Genomic DNA, 27,822 nt, shown 5'->3' on the forward strand with positions numbered 1-27,822 from the left:
GTTGCGAGCTTGCGACAATATCAATAACTGTTTCGCTGTGCTGTGATTGCTCAGTAAAGCTACCAATTTTCAAATTCGAGTAACTATTGTACACTATAGTGCCACAGTACCCTATTGAACTACTCATACTCAGAATGTGCAGTCAGTTATAATTTCATTAGAACTATGGAACAGTGTCATATAATTTTACCAGCTTACAACGATTCTAGTATAGATACCACATCAAAATGAACTACAATGCAATCAAAACAAAATAAGGGCTTCAAACGACATGGTGCAGCTGTGGTCACTCAATGATAAAGCGGCACTTGATATGCAGTGCTGCGAGACTTGCGGCATCTTATACCTTTACCACACAGTCACACACACACACACATGCCATCGCGCGTTACAATGATTACATTATTGCTCAGTCGACCAATAATAACGAACTGTCAGAGTTATATATTTCTTATCTGATTCTGCCGACTAACACGATGCCATTCTACATTAGGAGCAGCAGTCAAAACGAAAACCTATATATTGCAAAGTGTCAACATTCCAAGTGGGAAGCGGAAGTGCAGTTTCCTTTTCCTACTATTTGCCCTCTGCCTCCCTTCAGTGATAGCGTTTCGAAGACATCAAACTGGCAGCCTAGACTCCGATTGACACATATTTATCAGACATCACAGAATTTAAACGGAAGATATATAAATTGACATGAAAGCGTTCTTTTTGGGATGCAATTCCCACCTATCTAGACTGAAGTTGGTTTCTCTAATGAGAAACAATTCGTTATAGCGAAAGTTGTATTTCCTGTATCTATTCGGGGTAATTCCCGATTGACCAGCAATCCAGCATGAGAATTTCGAATTATAATCCCATTCCGGCGGGATAAATGTAAATTGGCTATTTAAGCCGTATTTTCTACTTGCTAGTGTTCTGAAAACTCACAATTGCTCGGCTTTACCATCCTTTTCGTTGAGCATTGTACATTGTGTCTCGTAGTGAACATGAAGAGATGAAAATACACCGGTGATCTGATCTGACAATTATTGATAATGTCCAGCTTCATACTGATACGGTACATAATAGGAATTGCTCTATGCGGGTATGGTGGTCCTTCTAATAGTGACGGTTCTGGCTGACATTGCTGGGTGTTGTTCCAGTCAAGAATAATAATTGATAATATTTACTATAATACTTTACTACCGTACTAATTTACTACTAATATTTTACTATAATATCTACTATAATATACTATTAAATTGTATATTGAAGTTCTGTTCCTCCAAGTAGCTGTTCAAATACATATTTAATAAATATATCTCTTTCTGATTAACAAACTCATACCGTAGCTATATGAAATCATGGTGTATGATGAGAGAATAACCCAATCGCTCACTACAACTTTAGCCTGGCACAAAACATTCATTTGTCAAAATTTGACAAGCTGTATAAAATATAGCTGCTCATACTCTCCACACCGCCCCAACACCGGTTTTCATAGTATATGTTGCGACATCATTCATTTCCGATACTGACCGGAAAGAATAAATGGTTAGACTTATGATTCAGGTATGTAAAGTCTTCTGATGTAAGATTTCATGACAGATTTATGCAATCTCAATCAGAAAACATGTCATCACTTCCTGCAGTAACCTCTACCAGTTTACTTACTCTACACAACCTCAATGTCGAACGAGCAATCACACCGGTACATTTTAACCGATTCAGTAGTCCTGGAAGAATGCCCAGACACTGTCGAAAAAGTACCTGACGAAAAGTCGAATATGTTCATCTGCGGAACGTACGAACTCCTCGAACAAACCAGCGAAAGTACACCGGCCCACCTCATGAACAGAAAAGGAAGTGTCTACTTGTTTTCTGTCGAAAACGGCAAACTCGAGCAACATAGTGTTATCGCGACTGAAGCTATCCTTGATAGTAAATGGCGTTCAGCAAAGACCGAAAATCACATGTTTGGTACAGCTGATGCTGTCGGGGCTGTTAACATCTACAAACTATCCTCTGGTGATGCCACAGATGGTACCTATCATATGAGCATGATTTCCAGCATATCCGCAGTCAAAGAAGGACTAGCTCTATCAATAGACTGGTCTGTGAACGGTTCATCCATAGCATGCAGTGGGTCAAACGGTTCTCTCTCAATCAATTCTCTCTCACCGTCAAGCACTCAACAAGTTTGCTCCTGGCATGCGCATGACGCAGAAGTTTGGATTACATCCCATGACATATGGGATGAAAATATATTGTACTCCGGCGCAGACGATTGCAAATTCCGCGGTTGGGATTTACGATCGAAAAAGCCTACGTTTACAAATTCGTCGCATGACGCTGGCGTATGTAGCTTGCAGTGCAATCCTTTATCGCCTCACACTATCGCTAGCGGTAGTTATGACGAAAAAGTCAGAATATGGGACACAAGATCGATACGCCGTTCTCCTCAGTGTGAGGTGAACGCAAAGGGTGGTGTGTGGAGAATAAAATGGCACAAGCAAAGAAAAGACATGATGGTCGTAGCATCTATGTATGGAGGGTTTGATGTTTTTGATTTCACGAACATTGGTAATCCAGTGAGCAACACTTCCTTTAACGTAGCGAATGGGTCGTTGGGTTATGGTGTTGATTGGTTGTACGATGACGCAGAAAGTATTGCATCATGCACATTTTACGATAAAAAACTGTTTGTCGGCACTTTGGAAAAGTGTTGATCGCGCCCGTGGAAAATCAGTTAGGTTACAGTCCCACGACTGAACTATCGATCTCGCCCTTCATGACTTGCCACCTCATTCTTTGTTGCTTGCTTTTTTCTATACCATCTTCTTTACTTTTCATTCAGTGTGCATGCCTCCTCTTAACATCGCCTAGGCCAGTGGTTCCCAACCTTTTTCATCTCGTGCCTCCCTTGGCCGAAATTTTAGCCAAAATTCCCCCCTTAGGATAAATCTGCCCGATGAATAAAAATGCTCATTTTTACCGCGCAAACACCTGTTGACTGTGAGAATAAGACGGGCGGTATCGAGTGTTTGTTTCTAGCAGTGCTGTAATAACACTTTGTAGAACTCCCAAAACCATGGTCTTGGTCCCAATCACACAAATTCTGGAAGGCTTGACTCAACAGACCCCCACACTTCCATTTGTGTTTTCGGCTTACCGTGCACCAATCGCTAATATAACTACTGTGAAAAATCAGTATCCATAAATTTACTGGTCTCGCGATTTTTTTCTCAAGTTTGCGTATGCATTTGGCCAACAATAGTCGTACTTTCATATATAGAAGGGTTGACCAGACTCGAGTTTGACTCGAGTCACCATTCTCTGATACCTAGACTTGACTCGAGTCATTTTCTCAAAATACGGAAACGACTCGACTCGAGACAATCTGGGTATTGACTCGACTTGGACTCGAGTCATTGTGCATGACTCGAACCAAGTCATATGACTCAAAACTATAACACGGCCAAGACCGACATTTCATTGTAATTTCGAAGAACAGTAAAGTGACAACCCTGTTGGAATTTCGTCTATTGATCCTGGTACTTGACAATGTGACAAGAAACTGCTCAAAGTGAGGAAAATTAGTATGTCATAAATCCAAATCATTCAACATCACCAAACAGTGTTGACTTGAGTGGGACTTGGACTCGTACTCGAGTCATAATACCATGGCTCGGACTCGACCGTCTGCTCGGTGACTTGGACTCGGACTTGACTCAATGGTGAATTGAAAATGACTCGACTTGACTCGAGTCAAAACTATGAAATTGAGATTGACTTGTGACTCGGAGCCTCATGACTGGGTTACAGCCCTGATATATAACATACACGTGATCAGATTCCCTGCTGGAGCGCATTGAAATTTAGGACACCCATTACGTTTCGGCAACATTGCACCAAGTTTACCACGTCTTTTTTCGATCGGGTAGCTGTTCACTAAAAATAAAGCAAGGCTATATAGCGGTATCTTTGACTTGAATTGATGACGTTGGAATATTTAGTCACTGTCTGAAAATGTTGACTTTAAAATATAAGATAAATACTTTCACTAGAGGCCTTGTTGTGATAGATTCGGCACGACATTTACTCGCTTAGGATATATTTGATTGAGAAGCCGTCGCTGGCCTACAAAATTGTCTTGCGAACTGCAGCACATCTGAACTAGTTAGAAAGAAAAGAAAGGTTGGGGGGGATTTGTATATGAAAAAGAGATTTTAGATAGCATTTGAACATACTTTCAGCAAACAAAAAACAGCCATAAGGAGCATACGTTCGGATATAGCTGGTTGTCTACATGACAGTTCGAACATGAACAATTTGGGAAATCCGTTACAATTCTAAAGTGGAATTCCTCCCTAAAAATTGCACAATTCCCCCCAAGGGGGGAATTCCTCCCCGGTTGGGAACCACTGGCCTAGGCCAAGGTGGGTGTCCGATTCCATAGACTACTCCAAGTCGCTTCGACACCATCCTATCATTTCATTGAATCGCATCTGTGGCGTATTGAGCTGATAAAATGGCTAATAAACCAATGGTGATGATATGATGATTGTTACTACTAGTTATGCTACTGTTATTGATATTTAGTAATGCCAGCGGGTCAAGATCTACATTATATTGATGTACAGTTATTGGTCGTTTCGATATCATGCCATAGTCCTATCTTGGTGGTTCTCAACCTTTTGTTCAACTCGCAGTGCCCTCCCTAGCGCATGGAGTAGGCCTATCTTGAGTGAGAGATTTTTGGTCTACTGGGAATCCAAACAGGGTTGCAATGACTAAGTCATGACTCGAGTCACGATTTTCTGATGACTCGAGTCACGATTTTCTGATGACTCGAGTCATCTTTTTCAAAATACGGAAATGACTCGACTCGAGTCAATCTGTGTATTGACTCTACTTGGACTCGAGTCATTGCACATGACTCGAGACTCAGACGTCCAAGACCGACATTTCATTGTAATTCCTAAGCCAACGCACTAATGGGATTTCGTCTGTTGGTACTGGTACTCGAAAATGAAACCAGAAACTGCTAAGAGTGAGGAAAATTGGTATATTTTAAATGCGAACCATTCGATATCACCAAACAGAGTTATAAAAACTGGGTTTACCAAGACTTCAACTGGAAACTGAGCAGTGATCACAATGACTTGGACTCGAACCTCTGCTCGCTGACTTGGACTTGACTCGGTGGTGAATTGAAATGACTCGAGTCAAAACTATAAAAATGAAATTGACTTGTGACTTGGTTACAACCCTGAATCCGAGCACCTCTGCCCTTGATCAACCCAAATTGCACCCGGGTTGGGTCAGTGCATTTTGTATCCCGTGTTTAGATGGCCTAGGACATAACAAAATTTTATATAAAATTACATAATAAAATTTGGTGAGTTTTGTTTGCATCACTGCTTCTATTCACAACTGAGTAAACTTTCCTCATAACTTACTCGAGCCTATTCCAGACTATTTTGGTGCACTGTTTAGCACCGTATTGCATTCAGATTCTGCCGGAACTTACCATTGCCAATCTCATATTGTATGAACCAATCCTAGAACTACATTTACCTTTACGTAGTCTGAAAACAGTCACTCCGAGCAAGTAGACCAAATACTTTAGTAGATGAAAAGGCAGAAAAACATTGTCTATGGCCATGGCCATTCCTTCCGAGGACGAAAACCATAGCCCAGGGCAGGCAACATACGGCCCGCGAAGGGATTTTGACCGGCTCGCGGAGAGTTTCTATCGTGAAATTTAATTTCTATTCTGAAAACATCGACAAATTTTTTGCGTCACAAAATGAATCCAAGAAAGACGGACATGAAAGAAACTTCTTGCCCTGTTTGGGTCTTCATACATCTTCGACCATGACCATTAACGAGGCTGCGTTTCAATATAACTGATGTTCACATGAATTTTTTACCAACGGTTTCTACATAAGACATGCAGCCAGAGTTCGAAGAACTCGCTGACAACTCTGGCCGACCACAGATATCTGATTGATTTCAACAGCTACTGTTAATAAATTCATTTAATATTGATTTTGGTTTCTATGCTTCAAACGATTGAGTTAACATTACATGAGATTTATTCCTTGTATAGGTGGATAACTACGCGATTAATGCATATATTCTGTAATCCTGCCCGCCAAGTACTTCATTTACCTATATCTGGCCCGCCGACCGGAGAAGTTGCCAGCCCCTGGCATAATCCCATTTCCTGTCCATATCCGACCCAAATGTAATCTCCAAAATAACCGGTTACACAAATGCCGGCAGCTTTGTTAGATGACAATCACAACATTGTTGTACGCGGAGATAACGAATTGCATCATTTTCAACTTCACAAAGCGAATTAGTGGCGCGGACCACAAAAAAATCAAGCTTTGCCGGCCCTCTTCCCTTTGCTTTTCTGCCCTTTCTTCCGGCCCGACTTTGCTGCGCGCACCATACCCTCGAATTCTCCACGCAGCTTTTTCTGTTTCCTGCAAACAAGAGTTTTGTCGACGGAATTAATTACAGAATTACCCACCGAAAACACTATTTTTCTCAAATCCAAAACTTTATACTCCAAGAACTTAGCTTCTACTGGTTGGAATCGAGGTAAATTTGTTATGCATCGCTCTTTTAGACTAGGGTTACCATATTTCTATGGCTCCAAATCCGGACACTCGTTAGCGCCCACTAGCGGATTAAAATCAACTATACGCACATTGTCTGTCACTGTGACGTCATACTAGCAAAGCTTTAGCTATCAACCAGAGGTGGCCACAATCCCGTTCAGGAGTATGTGCTTGTGAGTGATAACGAGGACCGAAACCATATTTTTTCAGCCCCTCCTGCAGGAATAAACACTGAACTTGGGAGGTTGGGCCCACCACAGGGTAATGGAAGCGGCTTCTGGGAAGATTGCTATATGCATCTTGTCGTTCAATTTTTGAAAAAAATTCTTTCAATAATATTGGTCCTTCCATATGGTCACAGTCAGCGGTAGAGCTGGTGGAGGATGATGACTTCGAAATTGCAGGAAGCGTAATTGTATATCGTTAAGTCATGTTCAGGTCACATCAATTTATTTATCAGCCTAATGCCGGTGCCCACTACTGAGTTATATAAACACCACATGTCCGGTGGTGTCCAAACTTCTATGGTCGCGACTCCGTTTCCAATTTGAAAACGTTCCATGGCCCAGCTGAAAATTTGACTGACTGAAAAAGCTAGCAGCTTTGCCCAAACGTACTCGCGACCTATTTTGGAAGCTGATTACGCTCAGATTTCTTCGCGAGCCCCAGCTTAAATGCAAACGATCCCCCAGGTCACTATCTTTGAATAAAGCATATAAACGGCCTTAAACCACTCTAGGAATATACCTTCGTCCTACAATTGCGATCACAATTAGACTTATTTCAGTGAAGGAAGGTTATTTTTATTGATACATATTTTCGATTGCAGTTTCCGCGAGGGCGGTAGCCCCGTTACTAAAATCATTATAGCCTGTGTGATACTCATTCGCGCGCAGCACGAAGAAAAACTCCAATTATAGCATGAATCTGCCCCAAAATAATGTTGTTCATGTTAATTTATGAAAAAATTATGAGCCCACTTTAAGCCCTAAAAATTCCGGACATTCAGGCATATTTTCGAATTACCTCCCGGACGCAGATTCAACAGTGAAATTCCGGACGTATGGCAACCCTATTTTAGACAACCAAACACTTATATCAACTAGCCAGTAAAATTTAGGAAATCTGGCCTGTATAATATACCTATAAAATTTTCTACTATAGTTATGCTTCTTCAAGTACGAGTTTTGCCAAATTAGACTGACGTGCAATGTTTTTTTTAGCCAACATAACAATATTACCAATGAGCCAGTAAAAAATGGCAAAAATAGTTATTTTAAACAGCCCTACTGCGCTCAGCGGCGCACTCACCTCTTATTCAAGACGGATTTCTTCAACGGTATGTAGGCGTACGGTTCATGAGCTTGTTTCGTTTTCGCCGAGCGTTTCTCCTTCTGAAACACAAAGTCCACCGTCAGACGGGAACCTACATTTGCGTTGTCGTCGCGATTGTCAAATTCTCTCAGCCAGCAGGTTTCCAAACTAGGTACTCGATATGAGAGCTGTTTTCAAGCCGCCGGGCAGAGTGTCGCAAGACACGCTATTGCCGTAACCGGCAGAGATGAGCGAATTTGAAATTGCTATGTCCGAATCCAATCCAAATCCGATATAAACTTAGAATTCCTCTTTATAAAGCCGACATCTCAGGTCTATAATTCTGTAAGAAGACATAAAACGCGTAATTAGTGCCAACGTACATGAAGTAAGACTTTGTGTCGCCATTCGTCATCAATCTCTCCGAAAATCGGTAACTCAAATACTCATCTTAATCCATCATTTCAGAAAATCGGAAATCTAATCCAAATCCGACAAAATTTCACAAATCCTAATCTATGGTCATCTCTGGTAACTGGGTACGACTTACGACTTAGTTTAATCCCTGTTGTCGATAAAATACAACTAGATAAAAACAAACTCTCACTACCCGAATCGCTGTGCGTAGCCCTAGTATTAGCCGCACCCAGTACCAGTGCCATTAGTTGAACAGATGTAACTAACGCTCTTTCCCGGCTACTTCGCTACGTCTGCATAACACAGAATAGTGTGTCATCACTTCCATAACGCCGACAGCTATTCGTTAGCAGCACGCCGTTATCTCACCTTGATGACTTTATCGTCGTTGATCTTCCTGTGTATGCCGATACCGCCGTGAGCGTACGCTTTGTCGGCGCTGCCTTTCGCCGTTTCCACGTCATCGTCTATTTCGGCGTCGCCGCGACTCAGCTTTTCGAATGACGACAACGGTTTGTTGCCGTCTCCCGCTGGGAGAGCTCGCATTTTTAGTTACGGAAAGGAACCACCACTAGGGGGCGTGTAACGCGTCAATTACTGTACGATTACACAGAAAAATAATCGCGATTACATCGATTTTGCTTCCGGCAACTCCACGATCGGCAACAGTAGCTTGAAATTTTATAACTACTTTGTAATCGATTAGGATTAGGACAAATTGAGTATCTAAGTGATTCAATTCTAAATCGAGTATTTATATTAGGTTTCCAGTTGAGTCTTATAGCTAGCATAACTGATTATGACGTCATGACGGCCTGGATGATGCAGAAAGCTCAAATATGCTATTCGATGCGACAACAAGGTAACAATATTGCCATAACCAGACTTGTACAAACTAAACATTTAGTTAGTTGATGGTCAACCAACTAACGGCTTTTCGAGTAGTCGTAGTTCTAGTCGAGGATTTTGAAAATTGGGTAGTTCCAGTTCTAGATTTTGAAAATTGAGTAGTTGTAGTTCTAGTTGCAGATATGGAAAATTGGGCAGTTCTAGTTGCTGATTTTGAAAATTGAGTAGTTGTAGTTCTAGTTGCAGATATTGAAAATTGGGTAGATTTAGTTCTTGTCGCGGATTTTTAACATTGGGTAGTTCTAGTTGCGCTTCTTGAAAATCCATTTGTTTGTACAAGTCTGACCATAACACATCGCATCAGAGGAAATTTTGCTATTTTTCAGTCCGTAGACCTGCATGTGTCAATGTGAAAACGTTGCGTGTTGATCACAACTTCCCAGAAATGCCGGTTCCACTTGCGTAAGTAGCTTTGTGCTATGTTTTAGATGCTGCGATACCACTGATCGAGGTAACGAGGCTTCGACGGCGGAAAGGAAGTATCAAAGCCAAAATTCACGTCGATATTACAACTCTTATTGGAAAAAAGGGTACAATTTCTTGACTTGCTAACTCATAAAAAAACATTGCATATCAACAATCGTATCACCAAATAAGTACGATTACAAATCACGATCATCCACGTTTGACCATGACGCAAAAATTAGTCGCAGCTACTCGGAACAAGAATTGTAGGCGGGTCTACCTGTCGTGGCTTTATCAAAATCTTCGATGATCATCCTCCCGTCTTCGGACTTTGCGAACGGCTGATCGGTCCTACGCCGCTTCTGCGCGCGTCGGTCCAGAGTGGCTGAAAAGATAATCGGCACCGCGTCAAATTCCACAGCGAGACTATATGCTGGGGTTACCAAATTTTGGACACGGGAAAAGAGGACACTTTTATCAAATCTGAAAAGTTGGTTGACTTGAAAAAAAAGTTGTCATTTTCGTTCGACTCCCGAATTACCCACTCGAACATCTTTATTTGCTATTTAGCGTCATTTATGCCCATTTTCAGTCGAACCTGTCCATTATCCTAGCTGTAAACGCTGTTAAGGAGGACGAATTGCAAAAAAGGTGGACATTTAGGCACCCCCTTAGGACATTTTCAAAAACCTGGAAAAGTAGGACGTATGGTCACCCTACGATATGCTAGCTTGAAGATATAGTAACCATCACTATGCTGCAGTCAGCTACCAAATTGGGTCATCGCATAAAGGTCGCGGTCAATGTTCCCTCTAAGCTGCGCAAATGCGCAGTGCTGACACAGAAAATGTAAGTTGCGCATAAAAAATCCGAAGTGATGAGTTTTTTTTAGTCATTACGCACTGTTGCCCAAGAGTCTGCGCAGTGCGTTGGTGAACGTGTGCAGACTCGTCGAAAATTAGAGGGAACATTGGTAGCGAGTTTCAACTTTAAACTGTCTATGGAAGGAAGGGGTACATAATGAGTCATAGTGTGTACTGTAGGTGGACTTGCATGACTCGATAATTCGAGCAGTCTGATCAAACTAATTACAGCGAAATGCCGGTACTCCAATTACGATATAATTCGGGAAATGTTTCTATGCTATTATTTGAATCCCAGCTCTATCCAAAAGTACGGGTTAGCAGATACCGAAAGGCTTTCCGTAATCTCAAAGACGTACCGACGACGTTTCTCGAACTCCTCTTGTCGAGCAAGTCGAGCGGCTCGTCCCTGGACTCTTCTATGCGGTAACTCATGCGTTTCCTTTTCTTCTCTGCAGGTCTGCCTCCGTCGTCCGAATCAGAATCGGTCAGCAGTTCGTCGATACTAAATGCATCGCTTAGCGTTAGTCGTGGATGTTACCAGCGAATTGGGCACTTGGTGAATTCGGAATTAGTCCTTACCTCAACCTCTCCCTACCATAACCTAAAACTTTAACCCTATCTACTGACCCTGACACTAACCTACCCTTAAACCGAATGCATCGTTACAGGGGTCACCAACACGCGGCTCGTGACCTGATTAAAGATTTCGAAAAATATCTTGCTAAAGCATTTGGAAATGCTGAAATTGCTTTCAGTTTGAAACTATTTTCACTATTCATCACCAGCTTCTACGGCTTCGCCGATGGTAATTGGTTTCCACGGAGGAAGAATGGCCATATTGTCTTGACAGAGCTATGGCTCGGACACCGCTTAGAAAACAAATTGTGGCTTCCCCACAAGCTCAAGCTTCAAGAGTTGATGGAAATACCATGTCTAGCTGACCCCAATATCGATTCATTAGGAAAGTGATGATCATGATATTCTTTGTTTTATTTGTAATTCTTTAAATAAAATATATTTCTTTACTGCGATTTCGGTGGTCGAATTTTTCGGTGAAACTTGTACTTCTACGTGTAATCAAGTAGAATATCTACACAACTCCAAGCACTCACTCGTTGGAGTCCTTCCCATTGTCCTCCTCGTCGCTACCGCTGTCGTCCCCGCCGCGTTGTCCCAGGCGTCTCTCTCTCTGCTGACGCTTCTGACGGTCTCTCGTCTTCCTGAAGTTAGCCATCTGCTTCTTGTGGTCATCTGGCACCATCGAGTGGATCATGTCGTAACTGCAAATCAGAGGCGGTCAGCAGTGAAGTTTTCAACTCATAGTATGCATATGGACAGATTCAGTGTATGTATATCATGAGTCGGTGTATATGCCGCAAAAACATCAAAAACATACAACTTCCTACCCTACGTCCCTTGCCACTAGATTCCCCATATTCCAACTATGCAGCCCATAGCATCAAAACACTAATTGGTGACGCCGAAAGAATACTACCGTCAAAAAATGCTCTATCGAGCAAGTTTTAACACCACTGCAAATCGAATTACCCGAATTTCCGGACTAAACGTTCCAACAGTTTCTTCACCTTGAACCGGAAATGACGCCGGGTTTCCGAGCTCCACTGGAACAGCGAGCCGATCTGAAAACGGGAAGCCAAGTTACAATCGTCCTCTTACGATATCAAACTGAGCAATACAAATTCCACGCAGTCCTGATTTCAAGAAATACTGGCTTTTGAATCACGTGTTCATATTGAAATAAACCCGAACATTTTCAGTCGACACTGATGGGTAATGGTCAGACATTAGTAGCGATTCCAGAAATGCTGTATATCAACAGTGCTATAACCAAATAAGATGTCACTGGCATAAAAATTCATATAAACAGAAATGTTCAGGTCGATTTTCAGGTCCAAATTGTGCCTTTCGTCCTGTTAGCGTCTACCAGGGTTGTAATGACTCGACTTGACTCGAGTCATTGCGCATGACTCGAACCAAGTCATACGACTCGAGACTCAGAAAATGCTGTATATCAACAGTACTATAACCAAATAAGATGTCACTGGCACAAAAATTCATATAAACAAACAGAAATGTTTAGGCCGATTTTCAGGTCCAAATTGTGCCTTTCGCCCCGTTAGCGTCTACCAGGGTTGTAATGACTCGACTTAAATCGAGTCAATTTGTGTATTGACTCGACTTGGACTCGAGCCATTGCGCATGACTCGAACCAAGCCACATGACTCGAGACTCAGATGGCCCAAGACTGACATTTCATTGTAATTTTGAAGAATAGTAAAGTAATCACACTATTGAAATTTCATCTATTGGTACTGCTATTGTAATTTTGAAGAATAGTGAAGTTACCTCACTATTGAAATTTCATCCATTGGTACTGGTACTTGAAAATGCGGCCAGAAACTGCTAAATGCGAGGAAAATTAGTATATCTAAATGCGAACCATTCGATATTACCAAACAGAGTTATCAAAATTGGGTTTAACAATACTTTAACAGGAAACTGAGCAGTCAACACAATGAATTGGACTCGGGTCATAATACCATAACACTCGACCCTCTGCTCGCTGACTCGGACTTGACTCGGTGGCGAATTGAGAATGACTCGACTTGACTCGGAGTCCTGCGACTCGGTCACAACCCTGGCGTTTTCCATGGACGTTCGAAGTGTTAGCTGTCGCCCACAGACATTAAAATTATGTCATACACACGAATAGAGTCGGGAATTCTCAGAAACACCATTTTCGACGACATAGAAAGAAATTTAAAAACAAAGGAAGAAAAAAACGCTAAAGCCGCTCACGATTTCTTCAAGATGTTGAGCGAGCGCGGCCTTGCTCAAAATGCTCAGGAGCACGGTCACGAAGCCGAGCGCCGCCTTGCAAACTTGCCGTGTGTTGGTGCCGAGCAGGAGGCAGACTTTACGAATGCAGTCGTTGAGCAAATCGGACGATATCGCCTCTGAACACAGATAGCAGCGAGCGTTTGAAACCTCTCGTAGTCGCGAAAAACTTTTGCAGTTTCGCGTACCGTTGAATTCGTAGATAATCCTCGACAAACCGCATATTGTCGCCGTGATAGCGGTGTCAGATCCTCCCAATCCCACCGAACAAATCTAAAATGTAACAACGATAAAATACAAAAAACCATGCGCAGCATTGAGCAAATTATATCCTTTCAAATCCTGTTTCCAATTTGAGGATTCATGAGTGTCCACATTACAATCAGCAATTACATCTTCAATAATCGAGATTCATAAAAATCATAATTCCAATCCCAATCTGGATAAACATCCATTATGTTCAGATTAAAACCGTAACAATGATTAGAAATTACAACTTCAAGTCCAATTTCACCAATTCCAGACTAATCCCGATATAATCTTAAAATTTCGTTGTTTTTTTCAAATCCAAATCCAATCTCAATTGGTAAAATTAGTAGAAATCACATCTCCAAGCCCTGTATTTCAGATTCAAAAGAATTATAGACCCGATCCGTTTTTTTCAAATCCACAATCATCACTCTGGCAGATTTCGCGTCAGAATTGAAGATAAAAAACTGCTAACGTTCGTGTCACAAATTTTGAAGCTCCGATTGAATTTCGAACACTTGTCTAACCACGCAGACACGCGCCGAACAAAATCATCACCTCAAAATATTCTTGGAGCGCACGTTTCTTTATCTCTTCCTCGTCTCGTTCCGCGACACGGAGAGCCGCGTCGCAATACGTATTGCCGGCCGTGACCAAAATGCTGAACGCGGCCGCACGGACTTTTCTTTTGTCTCTCGTGCACAGAATAACCTTGAGCAAAGAATCATTGCAAACATGCGACCAGAGCCTGTCAGTAACGAAGTAGCCTACTTCTATAACAGGAGTGGGCAGAACTTCTTCACGCGCAAGCCGCATAACAAAAATTGTGGTTTTAAAAGAGTCACAACACAAAAATCCAAAAGTACGTCACAATGAAATGTAGGCTATCATTATGTGGTGATACGGTGCGTCTCCACCTTGGCTGCAAGGTGTTCGTAATCAAGCTAGTATGTCGTCAAGGCAGTGTGGAGCAGTTCCTTCAAGTGCTGCCGAGTGTTTGAGGAAGATTTTAGATCAGTAATCTTATTACTCCGTTGAAAACGTTCGTGCGGAATCTATTCGAGAGTTCAATTGCAAGATTCTAACCCTGTAGCGCCACCCGGAACGTACACTATAAGGAAATAAACAGCGCAAAAACAGTACGCAGCACATTGATAGGATGCATCAATGTGTAATAAGGTTAAACTTCTCTAGCAAAATCGCGAAACGCATGTGCATGCGCGATCATTAAAGAGTTGCAGTTTGCCCAACTCTGTTCTATAGGGTCCTCAATAAGGCATTGTCTACTTGTGCTATTTCCTCATTTGATTACGTTTTCAGGTTTTAGGTTTTACACTGGATTTTGTGCAGTAAAGCAGTGCTCACTCATATGGGTGAAATATTCAACGGACCGACTAAGGCTGACTACTTTGACCGCCTCTGCAGACAACCAAGAACCGAGGTCCTGGCATTATCAAAGTAAACAGAATGAGTACAAAACCAAATCAGAAAAACCAAAATTCTTGTCGCTATCCAAGATTTCTTGGTTAGCTTGTGGATAAGATAATTCTTGACACCAGTACTAAATCGGAAACGACTCGTTTAGACGACGTTTCTACGCAACCATAGAACAAGGAAGTCACACAAAGCCCCAAAAACAGCGGCCTCACCTCGGGTATAGAGTCTCTCAAAAACGTAACGAATTTTTCGGAGGAATGTTTTTCGTCGGAACCCAGCAAAACGAGCATGTTCTTGATACAAGTCAGTCGCGAGCCTGTCGAAAATAAATAACGAGTCATACAAAATGACAAAAACTCGGCAAATCCCCACTTTTTCAAGTCGGTCGAGTTTTTGTACTTTTAGACCACCTTCAATTAGCCGTTACGTGCGATTTACCGCTAAAATTATGCGACGCCTCAAGCGAATCTGCTTTTTTATTATTATTAAATTACTCATTCGACCAGTTTCCCCTTGGAAATGGCCACTCCTAGTCAAGTAGCAATTTACAATATTACTTTTCCATAAGCAGCGTTTCACAGAATAACTTCTACTGGAGTCGCAACGCTACTTACTTTGTATGCCTCACTTTTTATAAATTACATTGTTTTCCACCACTTTCGTTTCCAATTTTACTTGAAGTAGTTTTGGATGTCTTGGAAATCGCCACAGCTACTTGAAATTTACAGAATTACTTCTGAACAGACTGTCGAAGGTACACAGCTTCAACATACAATTGTATAATATATTCATATTGCAATAAATACAAATATTCCCAGTTGACCGTTGTTATACGGAGTTCCTTTGAGTTCTCCACTAGTTGCTGACGATTACCCCTGACGAGTGTCAGCCGAAAATATTCGGGTTCATTTCAATACGAACATACTATTCAAGTAGCTATTCACGGAACTAAGCAGTGACATACACAGCATTAGTGACACCCTGTCTGCATAAAACCCACCTTTCGACGAAGGGCTAGCGGCCGTCAAACTCGCGGTCAGTATGCCGCTGATTTCGTCCAGTCTGCCGTCCACAAATTTCCGGCAATCGGGGCTGGACGACCCCAGCACGGTGTTCAGCAGTCGGTAGGCCTTCTTTTGTATTCTCTGATTCGGGCTTCGAAGCATCGGTTTCACGTCCTGGTATGTCAACCATATTACTAGACAGTTTCGTATAAACTACCAGTATAGTTTGGGTTAAACATTCGTGTCGACGTACCTGGTAAACCGAGGTCAAACTTTCCAAGTCGACGTGCGGAACCATGCAGACGACGAGATCCAGTAAAGAGAGACGTGTCGAGTCTGTTTCGTTCGGACTGTTGAACACCCTCGTTAAAGATTTGGAGAAGAAGCTGCAAGAAAAGCGCAAATAAAACACCTCTGGCCGCTCTGAAAACATTACGATTACGGCTTCGAGTCGCAAATTCGAAGTGTCAGTTATTGTGACGTCGCAACATTGTGAATTATGTGAAACGTTATATATACGTGAACCTTTTATTCCACTACAAAATATGTAATGCCGCATTAAAGATCATATAGTTTTTTCGGCCATACCTATTTCATTGTACTGACACTGCTGCGTAACAGATATGCCATTTCCACTCACAGGCGTGGGTTTGTACCGCATGTAACCTATGCTCATGCTGCAATGCGACTAATTGTGGTTTACAGTGGAAAACAGTACCAAAGCTCTAATTCCCGCTGATAAAGTAACGCCGGCAAGAAGCATATAATTTTGGTTGTCGGAAACTCATCTCCCTCAGCTCGAATCCTCATACTCGATACTCGAGTCAGATTAAAACACTCAAATCATTGTGCCCAGCTCTAGTTAGGTCTGCAACCAATGGCTTTCAAGCCACATGTGACTCTTTTGATGATATCGTATGGCCCTCAGAGAAAAGGAATTGAATAGTAGCCTCCTATATTCGTATTGAAATGAACCCGAATATTTTCGGCTGACTCTCGTCAGCAACTAGTAGACAATCGGGAAGAACATTGCATATCAACAATCGTATCACAAAATATGACGTCACCGGAATGAAACGTCGAACAATCTGCTCGACTTTCATCAAAATACGCCAAGCCTGTGCCTAGCGAAGGAGTTTGTGTACCATCTAAAAATAGTACATTGAGCGTAAGCGCTCTCTCTGCCCCGATTATTCGAAATTTCATGCCGCGAGTATCCGATGAAAATATTCGGGTTCATTTGAATATGAATATACTATTCTATTGTAAGTTGAAGTTCTTTACCTCCAAGAAGCTCTTCAGAAAAAAAGGTCACAATTATCAAGAATCGAATCAAATTAAGAATGGATGATAATAGATTTTGCGTAACACATATCTGCCCGGATCGCGGAAGTTAGCCGTGTAATTCGTAGAACCACGTAGGAAATGAAGCGTAAAAGAAACACGTACAGAGATGTCTATGTTTGATCTCTTGCACCGCACAGAAAACTGCGGTGATCCACAAATCACAATAATGGTGGCGCTGACTCGATAACCTAACGATTCCTCACGTCTCGATGGTTTAAACAAAATTATTCAAACTTTCGACAAAGTACGGCAATATCATACATTTGAGTGTAAGTTCCCCTGAAAATCTCTAGACATTGTTTCATAAAGTGTCAGCGCGAGCTGTTTACTTGGGAACAGATACCGCTGTTTCAGTCTACAAAGTTTGAGACGGACAAGTACAAAAACTGCACTTACTTTTGCACGAGCGGCCGATCCGTCACTTCTAAATATACCCGGATCGTTTCCAGCGCGGCCAGACGCTCTGGCGACTTCGATTTGCTCCAGTCCCCGTTCTTTATAGGGTCGAAACCGGCGGGCGGCGTCGTGTAAAGATTAAAAAGAATGGGGAGGTAGTTCTTCGCGAAACGCTTCAGCACATTCCTGAAACGCGAAGGCAAGATGAAATTTTGCAAACAGTTGCTTATCAAAGGCAGCGCATACATCATACCAGGGGTGGGCTAACTTTTTAGCTCGCAGACCGCATTCAACATATGAATTTATTCGCGGGTCGCATCAGCATCATTATAAAATTGGGATACTGAGCAAAAATTCAATATAGCTATTTGATTACATAGTCACCGACAACATGGAAATATTATATCTGTATTTGTATATTTAAACAAACAAAACATTGATTTGACGATAACGACAGAAACATTGACGAGAATTTATAAGCTGATTAGTGATCATTGATCATCCTCATGGTCAAAATTAGGGACGAAAGTCTGTTGTGTCTACTGGATTTAAATTAGAGTCTGTGATCAGCGATTTGTTCATAGATATTCTGATTGTCCTTCTGGTTTAACTACAGGACGCACAATGCTGACAGCATGATAACCATGTTACCTTTAAACACGATTCTACAATACATAAATACCAATACTTCTACACACACAAAGAACGAATCTATCTTACACACTCGCGAATCGGTTTTTCCAAGTACAGCGCTAAAAGTAATATACCGGTTCATGCTGCCAATCTAAAGTCACACTCGTGGTCCGAATTAAGGCATTTATGTTTCAATTTCTGTGATGATTATTGATTTAAACCTTTCTAAATGCATGGGCCTTAAGGTCCGGCTATCGCGGCATCAATGAAAAAAAAGAATACGAATCGAACTTGTTAATCACGTTGAAATATATGAAGATAAAGTGTAATCAAGTACCCACAGTAATTTGATTTTTAGTGCGCATTTTATCAATACTTCTACAACATTTCAGTTCGTAGTTTGCCCGTCCCTGCATTATACAATCATACATGGATGTACAGAGGTTGTCCAAGCAGTCGGAATTGGTGGAATAATCGAATTCAAGTCATGTCAAAGAGGCTTCGAGTAGAAGTACTCAAGTAAGTGATTTCAAAAATGAGATTCGGCCGAGGTGTCACATACTTATAGTACGCGAATTGAGAAAGACAAGCCGTCGCAGCAAAGCGACAATGCAAACTGGTGCGCATTTCGAAAATATATTCAATGCGACCATACCAGGGATATTACGTGTGGTTATCATGACGATTTTGCTCACAAAAATCCATCCAACAACTACTTTCCACTGTAAAAATAATCCACGGTCTCAAAATCCAAACCATAGTGTCCTATATGGTGTCGACACAAGCAAATCTCACGGCTCAGTGAAAATGTATCACGTCACAATCTCCATTTGGCAACAGGCAATTTGACGGTCATTTTTGACCGGCTTGCCGACCATTAAATTTGGTCAAACGGGTATCAATCGAAAGCTGACTCTGCACTGATTACGAAAATATAAATTTTATTCTGCTCGCGGCCCTGGAACCCCCACAATCAGCCTCGAATTTTTCATTGTTATGGAGATTGGCATTGATACGCAACAATGCTGTCTGGCGAAACGAGAGATTAACGGAAATGGAATTAATGGAAATTGCGACGTGATACAATTTCACTGAGCCGTGAGATTTGCCTGTGTCGACACCATATAGGACACGATGTCCAAACACTCTGGAAGTAATCTAAATGCGGTGCGAGTACGGAAAGCCTGCTTGAGCACTCCAAAACGTAGTCCGCATCTGCACTCGTGAATAAAAGAATTACACGCATACTTGTCATCAGCGTCTTTACAACTGGACACCAACGAACGCAGCGCCTGCATTGCCAAGGGCCTGATATCGGCACGTTCTGTAATGGCGGACCCGAGCGTCCTCGCCAGCACCGGGAAAGCGGTCGCGATATCCGTGGCACCGTCGCAGAAATTCGGCAGCAGAGACCAGATTTGATATTGCAACGCGTCGTAGACAGACGCCGTAGCGTCACTGCCGGCTTTTCTCGACTGTAGGGCTGGAAACGAAAAAAATTACCGTTTCAAACGTGACAGCGGCTAAATATGCGACGGACCCATACCTTTGATGCGAATGCTGGCGGCCAGCGGCAGAAAGTAGGATGTGAAGAATTTAATTTCTGTGTTTTTCACGCAGTTTTTCAGAAGCGGCAGCATCCAGCTTCTCTCAAAGTCTCCCGCGGAACTGAAATTCGATGAAAAACTCTGTAAATTCGTACCCAATCAGAAAAGAATCGTCGATCTCAAACGTCAAAACCATTTCATGGGGAAGTAGAATACGAAAGGTCCGAGAAGTATATTGCTACTGCAAATGTGTAAAATGACTCGACTTGAGTCAGTTTTTGTATCGGCTCAACTTGTACCCAAATCATTGTGCATGACTCAAGACCAGGACGGCCAAGCCAGACATTTCATTGTAACTTTGAAGAGTAGTAAAGTTACCACATTATTGGTATTTCGTCTATCAGACTATAGGGCCAGAAACCGTTAGGACTGGGGATTGAGGAAAATCAGTATATTATGAATGCGAGCCATTCTATATCGCTCGAGCAAAGTTGAAAAAGGGGGTTGAACAGAATTGAACTGACAATTGAACATAATGACTTGGACTCGACCCTCTACTAGCTGTCTTGGACTTGACTCGAGTCAAACTATAAAAGTAAGATTGACTTACAAGTGACTCGGAACCTTGTGACTCGGTTACAAGCCTGGATAATGCTATAAAATTTGATATACACTCTCTACAACAAAATTAGATTCTCCAGCTTACCAACAATTGCTTTTGTCGAAAATCGGTTTCAAAAAAGTGATCGTGAGATTATAGCACCACGGAAAAGTTATCATAAAATGGTCCATTACCCGGTATCGCCAATCATCAACGGCACAACTTCCAGTATCGCTTTCGGCCCCAAAGACTCCACGGCTGCCGACAACGCTTTATCATGAATCGACTTATCGTGTGGCGACAACGTATCGCGAAGATTCACCATCGAGCCCACCAAGACGCAAACCTGGAACGATTTAAATGGAGAATTAAAATGTAAATCAAACCGGCGAGTCTACGCAGCAGAACTTACGGCGTCTGAATTTTCTGATGACGACAAACGACTGAACCCGACCTGTAGCGATTCCAACGTCAAGTCTCTCACGGCGTGAAACTTGAATTGAAGCCCGTCGCTCAAGCAACTGGAAGATATAAGTAAATTAAGTAAGTATATTGAAAATTTTTAAAATCAATAAAAAATAAATCAAAACGTGGTCACAGTGAAAATTCGTGACCGGTTTATGGCTCACTACAGTGCAGACATCCGAGGATTGAAACCCTAGCAGGGTATCGGAAGTAGATGATTCATATTCCTTCGAGAGTCGGAAGGAAGCTACAATAAACGGTGACAAAACTATTTTGAGGCATGCCACTGACCTCCACGAATTTCCAAGGAAAAACCATCTATTTCAAATTTTATATTAGTAGAACACACGGCAGAAAATCTTGCCGAAATTCCCCTTTCACAGAGCAGTATCAGCACTTTTACACGCAGCATCAAAGAGTTGTATGGATATCACGAACAAAAAGCTAGATGTCGGACCACGTGCTCCAGTCAACCGTCTGCACTGTGCTCGGAATGCCGAAATCAATCTCAATTGGAGAACACTGAAAAATCGCATACCCGAAAGCTTTATTCACAGCGCCGGAGTACATTTCCGGTGTAGCGAATTCCTTACACGCGCTTAGCCTGTCGATAGCGATCTAAACAAAGCAGATACCAAAATAAATACAAAATTTGGGGTTACAGACTCAGTAAGCTAACTTTAATTGATCGATATAGCCAACGGAACAGACATCTTGTTGCATTGGACATCTAACAGACACCACCTACCAGCAAGGTGTTCGGTGCTCAAGTAGGTACTCAAAGTACTCAAGTAGCTTTTGTCTACTACTATTACTCGAGTGGTTCTGTTTTCAGACAACTTTCACTTTCAGCGGACCGTATGAACAGTAACGGAGCATATTTTCAAAAATTGCACCTATCTGGATTGTTATGAGTGGTTTTGCATTAGTCGCAGCAAAGACGCGCATCCTGCCTGAGGACGCTACTCAAAATACACTCACAGATATCGTAGAGGCAGCCACCACCGCGCAACTTCTCGGGCACGCCTCCATAATCTTAAAACACGCTTTCAAAACGGCGTGGATATGCGCCAACACCAAGTTCTGCATGTCCACTTTTCTCTAAACACAAAATTTTCCGCAGTAGAAAAACACTATAGCACCCACGAAAGCAACACAGCTCCATACCTCGCTAGACGAGAAGACGTGAACCAGATGCTTCACGCCTTCGCTCATAAGTCCCAGCCAGGGTTGCAGCAGCTGGCTGTCCGCCACGGATGGCTGGTAGTCGTACAAGGACTGAAATACCATTAAAAACTAAGCGATCAATACCGCATCAGAACGTAGTAACAGAGGGAAAACGAACCGTTAAGATCTTCCCGCAAAGGTCGATGCCGAGTTTGGCTTCGGCCGGATGATTCTTGAACATGGCGTACAGAGCCTAAACGACAATGTCGATTATAATACGGAAAGGCAGACACACTTTCAAAATGCAACGACATGAGACAAGTCTTATACAGAGTCTATTTCCATAGTGCATGGAAACATTCGTCCAGAAACGTGTTAGAACCTGTTAGGTTTCCTGAAAAATACAAAGCACACCAATTTTGGGTCAATCACAACCTATAGACACATTGCTATGTAAGAAAAAAGTTGTGGCTTTACTTCAAATAAATAAATTTCAAATTTTATTAGGTACCCAATGATATTGTTAGGTTGTCTGAAAAAACGATACACAACAAATCCGACTCAATTCCAACCAGTAGAAGCGAAATTATTGATGTTCAAAATTTAGGATATCAAATCATAGTATTTACGATGGGTAGATCTATAATAAATAAATTGAAGAATTTGTCACCACAAATACTATACTTTTCATACCCAAAATTCCAAAATTCATATCCCCCGCACTTCACAAACCTGAAAGCTGACCAGCTTAAGGACCGGCTGACTGAGCACCATCAGTTTCAATATGGTCTCGCACGAGGTCTTCAGCCAGTTGGTAGGAAAGCAATGAAGCGTCTCGCCCAGAAGCGAAACCGCGTGACAGGTCACCGAGCAATTGGAATCTGTGATGGCACCTGAGAAGAACAAAATAATATCAAGAAAAGTTCACAGAGAGAGGTTTGCAATTTTGAGCTGATAACAATTGAGTTGGCCGAAACTTATATCTCTATGGAGAGAGATATTGGATTGGATATCTACCGATATCTATCAGATGCCGGCTATCTAGTGTCCACAATGCCAGTTATAACATAAAGGAGAGAGATTTAACTTCACAACCGTCATTGACATGAAAAAAATTTTGCAAGCTGGCGGAAACCTGGGCAAGATATAATCAAGTCGAAGACAACAGCATTTAATGAGACAGAAAAATTTGAATTTGAGGTGCAACAATCACATGTCAACCTTGCCTTGGACCTGATCACAACCTGTATCCAAGAAAACGCAGGGCGTCTCAAGAAAGCTTACCAGACTTCTCAATGACTTGGATGCAATATTTCGCAGTCGGCACAGATGCTGGATGAAAATCGGCAGTGGTATTATTTCCCAGAAAAGCAGTTGACTTAAGCACTGAACACACGCCTTGATGCACAACCTTTCTGATCTGCGAAACATTATATGCTCGTGAGTTGAGAAATATTACGTATCAACGCATAAAATCAGACCTATGACACAGCTGTCAGAACCTGCCCGAAAAACGGTGACTATATTCTTGCACGATCTCTTGTTAATGGACGGCTATTAGACCCGCTGTGTCATATTGTAGTTGTTACACTTACTTTTGGTTTCGAGAAAAAACAGTTCGACAGCACATTCTGATATACGTTGGTGGTGGATGAGTTACTCCATTCTTCCGGGCCCTGGAAGTAACACAAAATAAAATTTTAGCGACACCAAGGTCTGATCGAAATTCAAAAATGGGGAGTCATCAAACGCCTTCAAATCAACTTGTGTAAATATTGAAAATATACCAATGCTCAAGATCCACGAAAAATCAGACAAGTAAGTGGTCAAAATCTGTCGATACGAAGAGTTTATCATAAAAAGAAATCACTAAATGTTTAGATAAGTGTATCAATAGATAAACGATAGAGCATAGTGTCCTATATGGTGTCGACACAGGCAAATCTCACGCCTCAGTGAAATTGTATCACGTCACAATTTCCATTTGACTACAGGCAATTTGACGGTCATTTTTGACCGGCTTGCCGAGCATTAAATTTGGTAAAACAGGTATTAATCGAAAGCTGACTCTGCACTGATTACGAAAATATAAATTTTATTCCGCTCGTGGCCCTGGAACTCCCACAATCAGCCTAGAATTTTTCATTGTTTTGGAGATTGGCATTGGGACGCAACAATGCTGTCTGGCGAAACGTGAGAGTAGCTCAAGAGAAAAAGAGCCAGACAGCATTGTTCAGCATTGTTGCGTCCCAATGCCAATCTCCATAACAATGAAAAATTCGAGGCTGATTGCGTAAGTTCCACGGCCACGAGCGGAATAAAATTTATATTTTCATAATCAGTGCAGAGTCAGCTTTCGATTGATACCTGTTTTACCAAATTTAATGCTCGGCAAGCCGGTCAAAAATGACCGTCAAATTGCCTGTAGCCAAATGGAAATTGTGATGTGATACAATTTCACTGAGGCGTGAGATTTTCCTGTGTCGACACCATATAGGACACTATGGATAGAGGGGAGCTGCTACGGCACCATTGAGTGATTAAAACTGAAACACGTAATCATTGATCACACATAATTCACAGCCAAAATCCACGATCAACAAACATGAGACAGACAAGATTGTTCTGCTCACCAAGCTCCGTAGTAGGGCGCATAGACAAATTAAAGTAGATCGCAACATCGCAGGTGATTCTTTTCCGAATTTCGACATGTATTTCACCAGCAAACTGGAAACTGACGAAAACTTCGCTCTCAACACTCCGTCAGGTACCCTGTATCGGAAAGCGTATCGGAAGGTTTATGGCACGCAGTGTCTTGGCATATAACTCGCCAGGAAGTAGTTCATATCCATATATTGAGACAAAGCTCAAGGCCTAGTATACGCTGTGAACGGTTGTCCCCATGGTTGTAACCAAGTCAGAAAGCTCCGAGTCACAAGTCAATCTCACTTTATAGTTTTGACTCGAGTCAAGTCGAGTCATTTTCAATTCACCACCGAGTCAAGTCCGAGTCCAAGTCATCGAGCAGAGGTTCAAGTCCGAGTCATGGTATTACGACTCGAGTCCAAGTCCAAGTCATTGTGTTGACTGCTCAGTTTCCAGTTAAAGTCTTGTTAAACCCACTTTTATACCTCTGCTTGGTGATATCGATGGTTCGCATTTATAGAATACTAATTTACCTCACTTTTAACAGTTTCTGGTCGCATTTTCAAGTACCAGTAACAATAGACGAAATCCCAATGCGGTGGTTACTTTACTTGTTCTTCGAAATTACAATGAAATGTCGGTCTTGGCCGTCTGAGTCTCGAGTCATGTGACTTGGTTCGAGTCATTCGCAACGACTCGAGTCCAAGTCGAGTCAATACGCAGATTGGCTCGAGTCGAGTCGAGTCATTTCCGTATTTTGAGAAAATGACTCGAGTCATTACAACCCTGGTTGTCCCTCAACATGGAGCTTTTCACGTATTGTATGAATTGCACTTCATCCACAGAAATAATCCAAGACGTACACAGAATGTTGGAAACACTCTTTACATAACATGCTATCACGCTTCATAATCAGAACCGAAGGAAGATTTGGCAATAATATTACAGCATCAAGATTATAATTTTGCCAGAAGTCAAGATTGGCCAAATTCATCCAAAGGTCACTTACAGATTTGCACATACTTATGTGAGCCTAAATTTATGTCGCATCAAAACCATCAAAATTTCATCACTAATACAACATTTTAGCCAAATAGCCTGGTATGTATTCGACTAACCTTTTGCAGATCATGGACAATAAATATACGATTGCATATACCGACTCAACATCGTCAACCGTCTCCAATGCAGTTACAAGGGCAGCGAAGTACGCTGTGTCAGATTCCTCGGCGCCCTGTTGTCTTATTACTTCAGTTATTGCAGCAAGGATCGCGCACACCTAGTAAAAAAAAAGAATAAAGAATGATCCATTTATAAGAGGTTGATTTGCAGGCTTTCTCGTTGTTCATTGCACTGACGATATATTTTTGAATTATTACCATGTTATATATTTGTTACTTGATTTCACATTGAATTTAACAACACACCCTTCAAGCTCTGCTTTTTGTATTAAGACCTTAAAAGTGAAAACAGTAGCTGTAACATTGCATTAAAAATAACGACATAACAAATATTTCGCTACATTTAGTAGCATAACGTACATATATAGAAAAATTGAACAAAATATTATACATGAAATAGATTGTGTTACTTTGGCAGACATGAGAGAGAGAGAGAGAGTGAAGAGAGGGAGGCAGAAATATTTATTGATTCGTCCAACCGTATAAAAATAACATTGACGCATGAAATACGCATGACCCCGAAATCCCTCACCTGTTTATGTTTCAGAGAGCCTTTACGCCAGAATTTCTGAATTTTACTGAAAGACATGTTGGTGCAGTCTGAAAGCCCACTTAGATTAGTTCCGACTGTGCCTTCATCATCATCCATCATAAAATCCATGCTGAAAAAAAGTGAAGTGTCAGTCGATAAGCTGTGACGACTTTTCAGCCGTATACCAACCATTGAAGGTATAAATACAAACCACTGCGGCATAAATCATACGCACTTGAACGAGGCTGATAAATGCATGTCAAGTTAGTTTCTAATATCAAAGTGTAAGGGCCATTCGAACTGTGACAGAAGGGTTTCCAGCATAGAATAATCAAGCAGTTAAACAGAAAATTGTGCGTGACGTTGCCGCCAATTTCACTCTGTGATACAGAAAAGTGTTTGCTGATTTCTAAACTCTGTAAATTTTTTGAAATCAATCAAAATCATTAGGCTTATGTCAAATATCAGTTAATATCAGTTATTGGCAATCTAAAAGGATAACACAGATATCGCACATCGCAGTACCTTTTTCGACTATCTTTCTGACATCCGTCATGCACCTTTACGGAATCTAATGTGAGTGCCGCGAAGCTGCTTATCGGAGGGCGTTGAGAGTTGAACAATTTCGATTTGGCTTTTAGCCTGTGTTTGGACTGGCCAGGATTGGACACACCGCTTTGCCCCTTTGCCCATCGTTTCCGCTTAGAATCGGGCGGCACTTTCTTCTTGATCTTTTTCTGCATGTTGATGACTATTGTATACTGAACAAGTTATAGCCCAAGTGGTTGAAACCTGTTGCTGTTGGTTGAAAAGGAATATTTCGATAAGGTGTCTTCAACATCTGTCTAGTTTCTACTTTCTAGAAACTTTATAATGTTATTCATTTTTCAGTCATACCATATTGACTTCAGAGAAGAATTGTTGCATTCAACTTTCTTAGCCAGACCTAATACACGTATAGACCTATTATTAGGCTTACCATACGTCCCGTTTTAGGCGGGACAGTTCCGCTTTTTAACGTCTTGTCCCGGCGTCCCGACCAGTCAGCCAAACGTCCCGCTTTTTAAGGCCGTAAGGTATAGGCTTACCATACGTCCTCTTTTTTGAAAATTCAGGTCAGATTTAGAGCAAATTGCGAGTGATATGCCGCAAACTATCAACGAAGTGACGCTCCGGCGGTTATTTCGGAGCGAAGAAAAACGGTGATTTTAGCTCTGAGCGAAAAGA

At 41.7% G+C, this 27,822-nt stretch overlaps 2 protein-coding genes across 5 annotated transcripts; one reads left to right on the top strand and one right to left on the bottom strand.

Annotated features, from left to right (window-relative positions):
* The first annotated feature begins 854 nt into the window (after nt 1–854).
* Nucleotides 855–4,543, top strand: LOC145438820 (diphthine methyltransferase homolog). Its single transcript, XM_080316179.1, has one exon. It carries the CDS (start codon nt 1,674–1,676, stop codon nt 2,712–2,714), a length of 1,041 nt encoding a protein of 346 aa, XP_080172305.1. The 5' UTR covers nt 855–1,673; the 3' UTR covers nt 2,715–4,543.
* A 1,715-nt stretch (nt 4,544–6,258) lies between these two features.
* LOC145438812 (RRP12-like protein) lies at nt 6,259–27,423 on the bottom strand. 4 transcript variants are annotated; one of them, XM_080316165.1, is made up of 29 exons: nt 27,121–27,423; nt 26,596–26,725; nt 26,001–26,161; nt 24,870–25,008; nt 23,832–23,912; nt 23,521–23,656; nt 22,969–23,129; nt 22,415–22,489; nt 22,237–22,347; nt 22,051–22,170; nt 21,608–21,687; nt 21,017–21,125; nt 20,799–20,950; nt 20,003–20,124; nt 19,705–19,939; nt 17,824–18,009; nt 16,334–16,466; nt 16,077–16,254; nt 15,289–15,392; nt 14,198–14,350; nt 13,579–13,663; nt 13,352–13,509; nt 12,080–12,171; nt 11,644–11,811; nt 10,888–11,033; nt 9,946–10,050; nt 8,721–8,881; nt 7,932–8,014; nt 6,259–6,482 (listed from the first exon to the last, which is right to left on the bottom strand). In XM_080316165.1, exons 1-29 carry the CDS (start codon nt 27,336–27,338, stop codon nt 6,377–6,379), a joined length of 3,888 nt encoding a protein of 1,295 aa, XP_080172291.1. In that variant the 5' UTR covers nt 27,339–27,423; the 3' UTR covers nt 6,259–6,376. The 4 variants fall into 4 exon arrangements, with proteins under 4 accessions (XP_080172291.1, XP_080172292.1, XP_080172294.1 ...); XM_080316166.1 differs by having other exon boundaries at nt 8,721–8,877; nt 9,945–10,050; XM_080316168.1 differs by lacking the exon at nt 8,721–8,881.
* Nucleotides 27,424–27,822: the final 399 nt, after the last annotated feature.

This window comes from Botryllus schlosseri, chromosome 5 (genome assembly GCF_051294905.1).
Source record: "Botryllus schlosseri isolate E-star chromosome 5, Bs_hap1, whole genome shotgun sequence".
Lineage (NCBI taxonomy): Eukaryota > Metazoa > Chordata > Ascidiacea > Stolidobranchia > Styelidae > Botryllus > Botryllus schlosseri.